Below are 12,244 nucleotides of genomic sequence, written 5' to 3' on the forward strand. Positions count from 1 at the left end.
CTGACAAAACTGAAGATAAAATGAGTAAAATAGCCAATAAAACAGAAGTAAGAACAAATGTTCTATCTGGCCGAAGGCTGAAATAGGTCAGTTGCGACACTCCTTGCTTCCCTCAAGAACATTAGAAGGATTAATAATTCAAGGATTATCTCTGAGAAACAATTATCTGCTGCAGACAGGTAATCCAATATCCTGAAACCTTCCACCCAGCAGTGCCATTTTACTCTGTGGTTACACTACGAAATGCGTGACAAACGTATAGCTGAAGTTGTGCGGATGTCCCAAAAAGAGAGAAGATGAGTGGCTTTATTTGTCGAGCTTCCAAGTCAGTGAGGTAAGGCTACACTGGCTTTCTGTGGTTTAAATGGTATCGGACTGTAGAAAACAGATGCCACAGGAGCTGCATGTTGGGGAGACAGAAAGAGAAATGTGATAAGAGGTGTTTCTGCATGTTTGGCTTGAAAGTATTGTCAAGTCAGCAATATGTCTGCTATTACTTTATTACAAGTTTTTGTTATATCGCATTTTTATTGTCTGTGTTTAGAGTGTTAACTTGAAACAACATGAAAGAAGTCTAACTCATATTGGAAGTGGTGCTTACCAACTTTACTATAATATTTTAAAATTACTTGTGATACATACAGTGTATTCTCTGGGTAACATATAATTATGTATAAGTAAAATACTTGTATAAAGGGAGAGAATTAGTATACTGGTAAGCAACAGATACTGTCTCTTTATACTGTTTGTATGGTAGAAGCCACAGTATGACCATTTCCTTTCATCCATTTTTCAAGTCATGTCCTATATGTGCTTCTGATATGTACAGGTACTTGTTCACCTTTTCAATATTGAATCTAGAGTCCAGTTTTAAATTGTTTTCCACAATAATATATGTAAAATATGCATCATCTGGAATTTAAATATTCTGTTCTGATATTCCCTTATTACCAGATAAAATATGAAAGACTATACAGTATATTCACACATTACATTGTAGCTCGGTTATAGAATTATGCTGAGATATCCTGTTTTATACTGTTAAGTTTAATGGTGTCTGTTTTCATTGATTAGAGGTCATAATAACAGAACAATAGCAGAATCTGGGGTAATATTACATCTGATTTAAAATATCGGTTTTGTATAGATTTTGTACATTTTCAGATTTGTCATTATCACAGATTTTGTTTTAGTTTTATTGAGCTGTCATGAAAAAAAGTTTTGCTGGACATTTATACATCTTTATTCCAACATACATAATATAACTTGCCTTTAAATTGTAATTGACAATAAAATAATGTCCCAGAACCTTTATATTATTGCTTAATATTTGGTTTAAAATGTGTAAGACACTTTTGAGCCAGACATAGTAACTAAGTAATTCTAGGCTTCTCTTACAGCAAGCTATACCACAGGACTATGATTACCAAAGTAAAAGTGCACTGCTGTAGTTAAATTACAGTCATTGGCACTAAAAAATCAACATTAATGACTTCCTACTATTGAGGACAATTGGAGTACAGCATTAAATAGCTTTGGTTTGTTGTATGATTTCAGTTTTTGGATGCTTTGCAAAAGGCTACTGTCATGGAGTTTTGGAATATTATTAAGAATGCTAGAAATAAAAGCACAAATTCTGACCTGTAATTAAGATGGAATGGGATTTTGTAACCAACTTCTAAATTTCAGAACTGCTCTCATTCATTTTTTTTAACTTACCAGATTATAAATTAACCACATATTAGCAGCTGTTACGTCAGAAATAAGGGTAGAGAAAATTTAGAGAGATGCTCAAGGTTTTGTGTTCAGAGGTTGGTGGAAACAATACACCTACAGTAGAGTATTTCTGAATCTCAGGACTGAGCGCAGAAACAAATAAACCCAACAACCCAAAAGCAAACAAGCAATCAGATCGATTAAAGGCATCAGTGAATACTGGTGATGGAGAGCTCAGCTGGAATGAAAACCAACAAAGTGGTTCCCCCAGGACGAGGGACAGGAACCACTGCTCTAGAATATTCCTGTTAACAACAGTAATATGATCATGCCATGTGAAATCAGATACAATGCTTTTATCCACAGTGTCACCCTAACAAGGATGCTCCCAGGGTAATACTGAATTTATCAAGCTAGGAGACAAAGAAATTAATACATATTTATAGAACATAAGAACAAGAAAGGTTACAAATGATAGACGGCTATTTGATCTATCTTGCTTTGTTTGGTTGATAGTAGCTAATTGAATTCATTCAGCTGTTTCTTGAGCTTCAACAGCACGACTGAGTAGCTTGTTCCAAACTCACATGCCTCCTATTCTAAGTTTTAAATGCATTTCCACTTTCCAGTTGTCCTCTAGTTCATATCTCAATGTTGATCCTGAAGATGAGTGGACTTTGTCAACGGCCTTGGGAATTTTCAGTCCTTCAATTAACCTCCTCAGAGACCTTGTAGTCTTCTGCATTTAAGATGAAAGAGATTCTTTTTTTTAACCCGTGAGTCTAGGACTTTCCTTGGGCTGAATTAAGAGCAGCAATTGTTTTTTTTATGAGGTATAATGATCAAAATTGTACACAATATTATTTACAATATTGTATGTCTCCTTGCTCCTCTATATTGTCTGGAAGATGAATTGGGAACTGAGAAACCAAATCAGGTGAATAGCCCCATTTTTCTTACTGTATGTTCTTGTACTGTATTTCCCATTTTATATTTATAGCTTATGTTTCTGTTACCTGTGTGTAACACTGCATGCTTGTCTGCATTATATGTCGTCTGCCAGGTGTCTGACCATGAATTTATTTAATTAAATGTCTCTAGCTGTAAATGGATTTACAGTGTCTCTTAAAAAAGGATATTCTAAAACCTATAAGATATTAGTCTTATTGTATAGAATGCCAGCATTCCATTAGCCAAAATTATATTCTACAAAAAGCACCGCGCGGGACATGTATTTTTAAGTTAACAAACTAGCCTCTGAGGGACTTAAACCACATTAGTTTCTTTTATATACTATATAGTAGCCTAAATTGATTTATCCGAGTTTTCGGTCTTGTCCAAACAGGTTCCCTGAAATTATGCATCATAAAAAGACTTAAGCAAAACATTGAACGTCACTCAAACTGGGCATTCACCAGCTTCACGGACATACCTGCAACACAACGTCCAAAATAAGAGTATTTTAAAGACCGACCTCTAAGGACCTCGTCTGCGAATTTTTCAATATATTCGTTGAATTCATTGGTTAAAAGGAGGCTAAGATGGTTTATCATGTTTCAGCTGATGATACGGAAACTGAAAGGAACCTAAATGGAATTTCTTTCGTGATGGGATTTACTTCTTTCGCCTTTTTTTTTGATTGCCATCGGGAGTTGCTCTGAAATCCATCTTGTGAAGCCAGCACCCGGATGTTGCAATAACGATGTGAGATAAAACTCCCAGGGATAACTATAGGAACCACTTGTGTAAATAACATGGGGGTGGGCTGAAAGGGGGGAAAATCATTATTTTGGCTTATTTGTTTTTATTGGATCTTTGAAATATTTTTAATGAGGAAGCGAGATGTATGAACAAGAGGACCAACGAAAAGGTAACGGGGCTGTGATCTATTGTTTTCAGTTGTCTGCTGATGCTGTACTGGCAACGCTGTAGAGCTGGAGATGCTCTCTCTGTACGATAAACATGGAAGGGTTTAATGAATGCATATGTGTCTCTATTGCCCTCCAGCTAATGAATTTTAATTCGTTCTTTGGGGCTGGACGTGCGGTTTTTTTTTTGGTTGCAATAGCAATGGAGTTTTCTGGCTGAACCTGTGAGGATAGATTAGAATCAGCTGGTGGAGATAGTCTTCAGAAAAGGTACGATTGATTCACTTAATAAATAAGGGGACATAAAACGCTTAGCATCTTTTACAACTACTTCATGTGTGGATCGACGTCTGTCTTGTCTATGCTATAGAAACCCTATAATATGGAAATTAATATTTAATGAAGGAAAACTTCGGAAAAACTTCACACGTTATGTAGACTGATAAGTGTCGCGTTAGTTTTTACTGCATTTGTCAAAGCTGGTTGGAGCCCATTTGTGATACATCGTTATTTTTTTTTCTTCTTCAGCAAGATTTATTTTTCATCCGAGAGATGAACTGCGTGGTTGTGCGGTTTTCTGTTTAGGACCAAAAAAAAAAAACGGTTAATTTCAGCCAGTTTAATCAAAATGTTTGACAAACGAGACTACGTTGCGAGTAAAATGTAACGTCAATCGCCTATTGGAGATCTTCGCATTAAAACTGCCTTTGTAACCTGGCAGTAACTCCAGCTGTTCTTACTGTGCGCTGGTAGTGCCATCCGATGGGCACGTATCTCAGTGCTTTAAAAATGGACTCATCTTTTCCTTTCTCATCTTTGTTTTAAATGTCTTATTTCCCTTGACTTTGAAGGACCAATTCTTTCATTTTCGTTCTACAAAGTGATCCGGGTATGTTAACATATCGGTGTATGAACGCCACTGTTGGTGAGCCAATATCCGCGCATTTTGCAGCAGACTGCTTTGAAGCAGACTAATGTCGATGTTAATGCTGGCGGAAAAAAAAAACATCTTAAAACTTGCATATGTGATTTTCATGCATGATTGTGTAACCATTTCGGTTTTAGTTTCTAGGTCAAAAAGCTGCGTTAAATATATGAGCAAATATGCATGACAATTGAAATTGTGGCAGTGAGTGAATTTAGATCGGACAGTTGCGGGTATCGTTTAATAACGATAGACGTTTTTAATATTAAACAATGCAGAAATTAGATTGTTAGAAAGTTCTAGGCTAAATGACCCTTTGTTTCTTATTTCTGTTTTTTCTCTCCGGGGCCTAACAGTTCAAGGACTTACACAACTGATTTGACCAAGTGATGTATTATAGTGACAGCTTTGAATTCACGCAGCTTAGCCGGGTGTTGTTGGCATGGGATTGGATGTCATCTGCGTTGATCTTTTAAAGGCGTTTGTTAACGTTTTCTGTTTAAAACGGAAATATTTACAAAGACGGTGCCTATAATTCAACACGTCTAACAATATGATGGCTTTGTAAAGTCTGTATGATGTGTATAGACGTTACATTGGTTAGTTTTTGTTTCTCAGGGTAATAACTAATATCGGCACGGTATGTACATTTATGTTTTGTTTCTCCTTAAAGGTGATACTCTCAGTCCCTTTGACTGTCTGTTTTCATTTTATGCCTCCCAAACGCCTCACATTGTTTTGCGCTGCTGGAGGAAAACAGGCGATGTTAATGTAGTTGTTTAGGTTTCTACCGTAGCGGTAACTACAGTAAATTGCTGACATTTTACAAAAAGTTCAGAAGAGCCTGCTTTAGCAGAAGACGCTTTAAAACGCCAGCCACCTGTCCTGTTACTGTTTTTTTATGATGGGTTTTGATTGCGCTACGCAGTGTTTATCCTTGACTAAACTAGAAGAGCTTAACAATTTTTTCCCATTTAGTTTAGATCAGTTTTACAGAAAAGAAAACGTTAATAATCCTGAGGTAGATTTATAAGCAAGAACGTTAGCTCGTTTATTCATCTCTTTAGTACATCGTTGGTATTTTGATTGCCGCATCACTCCTAACAACACCTACTACACTGTGTGCCTGTGGGAAAGCATGAGATACAGTACAGTATATCTGGATAATAGGATTGGCTAGATTTGATGCTGTTTTGACAGAAAAGGAAAAGGGAAGCTGCAGTAAAACACAAGCATAGGTTTACCCTGGTTGGGGAGAGCTTCGAATGAACTAAAGGCGTTAAATCGACTCAAAAATTAAAGCAAGCTGAAAACTCTATGTAAATTATTTTCAAAACGTAAAATTAAAAAAGCACAGAAGCTTTTGCATCTGGGTAAAACGTGTGTAAAGAGGCAATAAGAGGCAAGAATCAAGAGCAGGTCTTTCGGACCATTTTACTTGATTTTTTTTAAAGAAGCTGAGCTATTGACTTTGGTCACATGGATAAGTAGCTTGTTCCAGACTCTTGAACTATTTAAATTTAAATGCATTTCCCTATAGCTTCCTGTGTCTTTGGTTGGTGTTACACTGCTTATTAAGTCCATTGGGTTGACTTCGTCCATTCCTTTACGGATTTTGACAGCTTTTTTAAGATTTAACCTCAACTGGTACATTCAGGGAGCACAGTGGCTCATGTAGTAGTATATGTGTGAGTGGCAGGAGTCACTGCCTGTAGACCTGGCTGATCCCATTGCCTACTTCAGACTGTGAAAGGTGTGAGGTGCAGAACTAGCTCTTATTCATTCTGGACCTACTGTAGGTAAAAGGAAAAACCATCAGTATTTTCTGTGTTTCCAGATCGAGACCTATTCATCAGTCGCTTTCAGAAGCTGTCCAGTGATTATCTGGGCAGAGACCCCTTCATTTGTGTTAATCAGTCCATAAAGTACTCTGTTGCTTGGTATTTATTACATATTGTTACTTATTCTATATGTACAGACCTGCTGATCTTTTTTTATACTTAATGCACTTTGAGATGAATTTTCTTCAGAGATGGTACATACTAATTAAATACTTATTAATCAGACATCAGTGAAGATAGAAGATTATTGCTCTTGAAAAGATTTAATGTATGCATGAGGTGAAATTTAATAAATCTATTCATTTTTTTGGGGGGGTGAATTTGGTTGGCTTTTTTGGGTGAAGTTTTTAGCTTTAATGGGGTGGAATGAATGAACATTTCCATCTAATTCAAAAACATTAGGAGGTGAATTAGACTGCATGTTGCATTACAGCCCAGCATATGGTGATGTTCATGTGGAGGTGTAAAATGCAAATACACCTTAGCTTGGGTCTACTTTTTGTAGGTAAAAGGGGAAAGAGAGAAATGCATCTGTTTGTGCTGTTGCAGCTTTGTTAGACTCCAGTCGTATATTTTGTCTTATCAAGTTTTTTTGTGGTTGAAAGACACTGTATCATTTCTTTCTACTGCTTTAATGACATAAAAGGTCAAATGTTTTTTTGAGACAGTTATTTAATGTTGTGTGTTCTCCAGTCTGAAACACCAGGAATTGAAGTACACTATATACCCTTGCAAGATGATTTAAGAAAAAAATGATCTTTTTAAATCATTGTAGGTCTGTGCAAATATGTTTTAAAAGACATGGTCTTTAAGGTTTTAACCCCATTGATATTCCTGAAAAGCAGTGGATTCCGTTGATAACGTGTCAATAGTAAAATTAGATTCTTGCCTTTGAAGTTTATTTTAATTGGTGCATTGTTTTCAGGTGTGTCTCGATTAGTGCGCAGTCTCACGGTTCAGAACTCGATTTCGACACAAAAGCGTTGTGATGCTTTGTGCTGTAGTGTATTGATTTTCTTTTTTGTTTTGCTTTTGCAGGGGCAAATTATGCCAGCAGCACCAGAGTACCTCTCCCTGGTGACGTACCAGTCCTTCAGTCGAACAATCCCACACCACCCAAGCCAACTGCTCTCTCCTGGCAGGCTGCGATCGATGCTGCTAGACAGGCCAAGGCTGCACAAACCATGAGCACCAACACCACAGTACCTGTCGGATCTCTATCCCAAAGAAAACGGCAGCAATATGCCAAAAGCAAGAAACAGGGCAGCTCTGCTAACAGCAGACCACCCCGCGCCCTGTTCTGTTTAAATCTCAACAACCCCATCAGGAGAGCCTGCATTAGCCTCGTAGAGTGGAAGTATCCTTTTTTAAACTCTCCCATTGTCTTTCATTTAGTTGTTTTGGGTCCCGAGAAAGGTTTACCTGCTGCGTGCATGAAGGTGTTCGTTAATGAAGGTTCCAAGAGCGGGAAATGGGAATTCTGCAGATAGTTCTGGGGAAACAGCATGTAAGGAAACTGCAGATGGCTCAAAAGTTGCTGTTCATACTGCTTTTCTTGTTTGGTTTCGTGGTCTCTGTATTTACTGTTTGGTTGGAATTTTCACTGTCATTTGTTGAGGTTTGGAAAGTAAGGGCTTACTGTCTGCTTGTGGTTATAACTTAACTGTGTTTTTCCCATTTGAAGTTTGAAAGAGAAATTCTGCAAATCAGAAATTTGTAGTTGCGTAATAGGTCCTGGCTGATACAGGAGATCTGAAGGTCAGTTATGCTGTATAGGAACAATTCCAGCTCAAGGTGGCAAAACATCAATGTACAGTTCTCATTTAATAATTGCATGACATTATATAAAACCTTGGCAATCCCCAAGTGTTAAAGCACTTTGACCTCTTCTCCTTGTGTGTCTCCATTCCTCTTCAATTCTGATGGTGATAGACCTTCCCTGAAGGAATGGACGACCTTTACTGGGTCGGATCATAGCGTCCTGCCACCTTGATAGCATTTGAAACTTGCACTCTGGAACTGCTGTAGGTTAGTTGAATAAAATGCACATATGGAAGATGTTTAGGGGAACTTTCTTCACCAGGCAGTCTCACGATCTTCAGTGTACCAATCCTCCAAAAAATCAATATTATATGCCCAGCTTTTCAACAGCAAGCCAGGCACTTAATTGTCAACTGGAATATGAAACACTGTCCAGCGGTTTTAATTGAACAGTAGTGGTTTACTTCTCACGTTTGTGGATTACGAGAAACAAATGAAACATAATCCTAGGATAAAATAAACTAATTTAGAAATCTTCTGAGCTCACAAAGATGGAATATCCTGTAGGCAAAATCACTAGACGGTAAGGATGAGGCAAAATTAATTATTCTGGTTCACAAATTCCACCAATGCACATAGTTTACATTGATACTTGCCAAAGGATACAGAAGGCATAGGGAATTGCTACTCTACAGAGTACATTGGGTATAGAAAGTAGTTTAAATACAATGCCCACCTCCTCTCTCTCTATGACTTTAGACTGGATATAACTTTGAGTTCTAGATGATGCTTGGGATAACTGATGGAAAAAGTTCTGAGGGTAACTGAGGTGAGATTGAGAGCTTTGCAAGTGCATGGATACACCAGAAAACAGGTGAATGTTACCTGAAGACCATATAGACAGCATACTGGATACAAGAAATGGTACCACAGTTTATTCATGAACTGTTCCACATTCTGGTTAATGATTAACCAGATTCCTTTTGTACTTGGCTAATAATATGCAAGTAGTTTCTGACAACTGTTTTATAAAATCTTTGAAGTGCTCGCCTTTAGTTTGCAAGCTTTATATTCTAATGCTTTATGGTCTTATTTTACATCACTCCTAAGATTTTTTTCTTAACCCAATGCACAGGCCATTTGATATCTTTATATTACTCTCTATTTTTGCCAACTGTGTGGCCTTAGCTGTTTACATTCCCTTCCCCGAAGATGACTCCAATTCAACTAACCACGACCTGGTGAGTACACCTGCCTACCTTATTGTAATCGATGCTTTGCAATGGTACCCTGCTATTTATTGGAGTCTACTAAGTCTTTATTACTTTGTTGTGTATTTGTTCTAATTCTGGGTTATACAGTGGGTATTATTTTGCAAGGTTGCTGGCTGTTTGCCTTTGCTAATGTGATTTAGCTCTGTATTTACTGAGGCTCATTTTTGTTGGTTTATCTTGGGCGTGTTTGTATCGGCTTTATTGGAGAACCCTGTGGAGGGCTTTCATTGTTCCACGCTATTGTGTCTGATTTCTGAAGCAGGGTGCTTAGAAAGTCACTAGGCATGTGTAGTACATTTAATTGCACAAAGCAAACTTTGAATATCATAAACTTTTATCCTTTGTATTAAATAATGACAGCCACTACAATTTTCTGGCGATACTGAGTAATGGTGTGTATTGCATTTAAAATGACAAAGTAGCTTTGTGGCTTTAGTTTGATAGGTGTTACAAAATAGCTTTTTCGACTGCTCTGTCTGACATTTCGTGCTGAAAAACAATACAAAAGATTGCAGGTACCTGTGAATTGTTTTTTCATAGATGTTAACATTTTCACTTCCTGTTAGAAGGTCTACAGCGAGCTTGAAACATTTCTATGTGTGATTGAAAAGGAATTGGTGTTTTTATTTATATTTGTATCTTTCATTAAAACATTTAGGGAGCGTTTTGGCAAACTGGGAGTACCAAGATAAACTTCCCTTTTATTTTTTTTTAAAGGTTAGTTTTGAAAAGCACTTTGTTTTGAAACACTGTGACAGGTCTGCCTGTGCCACATCATTTGAGTGGGGGTGAAAGCACAAAACTAGGGCCTTTCCTTACCGAGTCATAACCTGACATCCTTTCCAGCAGGGAGAAGATGGGGGTGGGCTGAAGACTTTTTGTGATGTGTGCTTGGGATATTGATAATGCCCTTCAAAGGGATACACTGTACCACTGCTTCCATCAGCTATTATATAAAAGTACATAATCAATGTGATGAGGCCTGGTGAAACGAAGAGGAAGGATTGATGTGATCTCACTGTAATCTGTAACATGAGCAGTAAGAAGTATGGAATTCTGGCCAGTGCATTTTAAAAAGTTTGGTGGACTTAAAACGTTTTCAAAGGGTAAAACATAAAATGTCAAGGACAGAATTTGTCAGTTGCATGTCTCATCACTTTTAATTCATTTCTGGTTTCTTATGATTAAAATTAGTATAAAAGGGAAAAAAGTACTATATTGTGGGTATAATAAAAAAAATGCTTGCAAATTATTTTAAATTATAAGACTGGTCTTGTCCTCTGCATCAAAGTACTGGTTCAAAGCTTCAGCTGGTTTCCTGGTTGCCTTGGCATTGAAAATTATATTTATTAATGTAACTTGATGCCAGCGGTTTGAAAGCATACATTCACACATACACGGTCATGCTTCTAGATAACGGGATTATTGAAACAATCTTCCTGTATCCAATACCAGGGGAAAAGCTCCAGCACTTTTTAAACTTGTCCTTCTGTCACCACAATGTCCATGTTCAATGCTGGCTGAGTTTGAAATATCCACTGAGATGTTTGCTTCCCAAGATGAGAAATACTCCCAAAGTGATTTCTGCAAAACATGTCTTGTTTTTGACTGGTATTTTGTTTCCCCCATGAACCAGACAGCAGACAAGACTAAAGGAGAAAAACAAAAAGCTAAAAGTGACAAGAATTTGTGTTTGACCAGAGCCATCATGCTCTGATCTGTTTAATCTTTTGAAGATGAGTGGTTGTGATATTTATGTGGTGCTGCCTAGAGACATTGCCATCTGCATGATACACTAGGCAATGAGGTCACTATAGAGCATGCGTCATCTGGACATTATAGACTTCGTGTATGCCTCTAGAATTGAATTACCATGAAATAAAATAACCAAGAGCTTAGTCCTGCCTCATTTACTTGGAGTCGCATGTCATAGTATAGGTGTGCCAAATGCTGACGAAGGGTGTTTTGGTGGCTACTGCAATCTGTATTTAGTGATGCAGAAAAATAGACTGTACACCCCTGAGCCTGCTTGTAAATCTTCTGCTATCACCACTGTTGTGAACTGTAAATGCTAGTTCTCTTTATCTCCTTTCCAGTTATAAATGTGAAGACATAAATGTGTTTTGCTTAAAAAGATTGACACGTTAGCCTTAATGTAGACAAATGCATCTGAAACCCTTCAAGGGTTTCATTTATATCATATTTGTCCTTAATATGGAAAGTAATTGTTTTCAGCAGAGAGTGTGTGTTTCATGAGATTCTCGTCTGCTATTGAAATTGGTCCTGAAAGCGAATTAAATTACTTTTGGAATTTTAGAAATTGTCTAATTTAACCAAAGTTTTGCCTATTTGCATGGATGAGTGTACTGTATGTGAGACTGGCTCATTATCCATTGGGCTTATCTATTTGTCTTTTTCTTCATCCCCTGGATTCAGTTCAAAGTAATTTCACATCTGTGATGGATATTGTATAGTCTACATGCTGCCGAATACTGCTGATTCCACAGATAAGAGCTAGACTAGTCTTTTTTCATTCAGGATTGAGATACAGAAGGCTTGCAGATCTCCAAAGTCTTGTGTGAGTAGTCTGTTTTATGTGCCGTGTCTGAGGTCTGTGTTTGAATACTTTTTTTTTGTTGAAATACAATGTATTCCTCAGAAATGATTAAAATGGGTAATAGCAGTGTCACAGCATAAAAGTAGCTTTTCAGTGAAAACGTAATTATAAGATGAAATTAGAAAGGTTGCAAATGAGAGAAGGCTGTTAGTCACGTATGGCTCATTTGCTCGTTAATACAGTAGGTAAGTGGTTAGAGGGGCTCAGTCCTTTCTTAATAGAAGCCTGGGTGTCAGCTTGGA

The 12,244-nt window shown here is 37.4% G+C and overlaps 1 protein-coding gene across 1 annotated transcript in view; it reads left to right on the forward strand.

Annotated features, from left to right (window-relative positions):
- Positions 1–3,558: 3,558 nt before the first annotated feature.
- The window catches only part of LOC148835448 (voltage-dependent L-type calcium channel subunit alpha-1D-like), a 115,897-nt gene continuing 107,211 nt past the window's right edge, over positions 3,559–12,244 (forward strand). The window contains exons 1-2 of the mRNA XM_088915807.1: positions 3,559–3,586; positions 7,389–7,707. Coding sequence (XP_088771933.1) covers positions 3,559–3,586; positions 7,389–7,707 — 347 coding nt within the window. The remainder of the gene's footprint in view (positions 3,587–7,388; positions 7,708–12,244) is intronic.

The sequence above is a fragment of the Atractosteus spatula genome, chromosome 5, assembly GCF_055471065.1.
Source record: "Atractosteus spatula isolate fAtrSpa1 chromosome 5, fAtrSpa1.hap1, whole genome shotgun sequence".
Lineage (NCBI taxonomy): Eukaryota > Metazoa > Chordata > Actinopteri > Semionotiformes > Lepisosteidae > Atractosteus > Atractosteus spatula.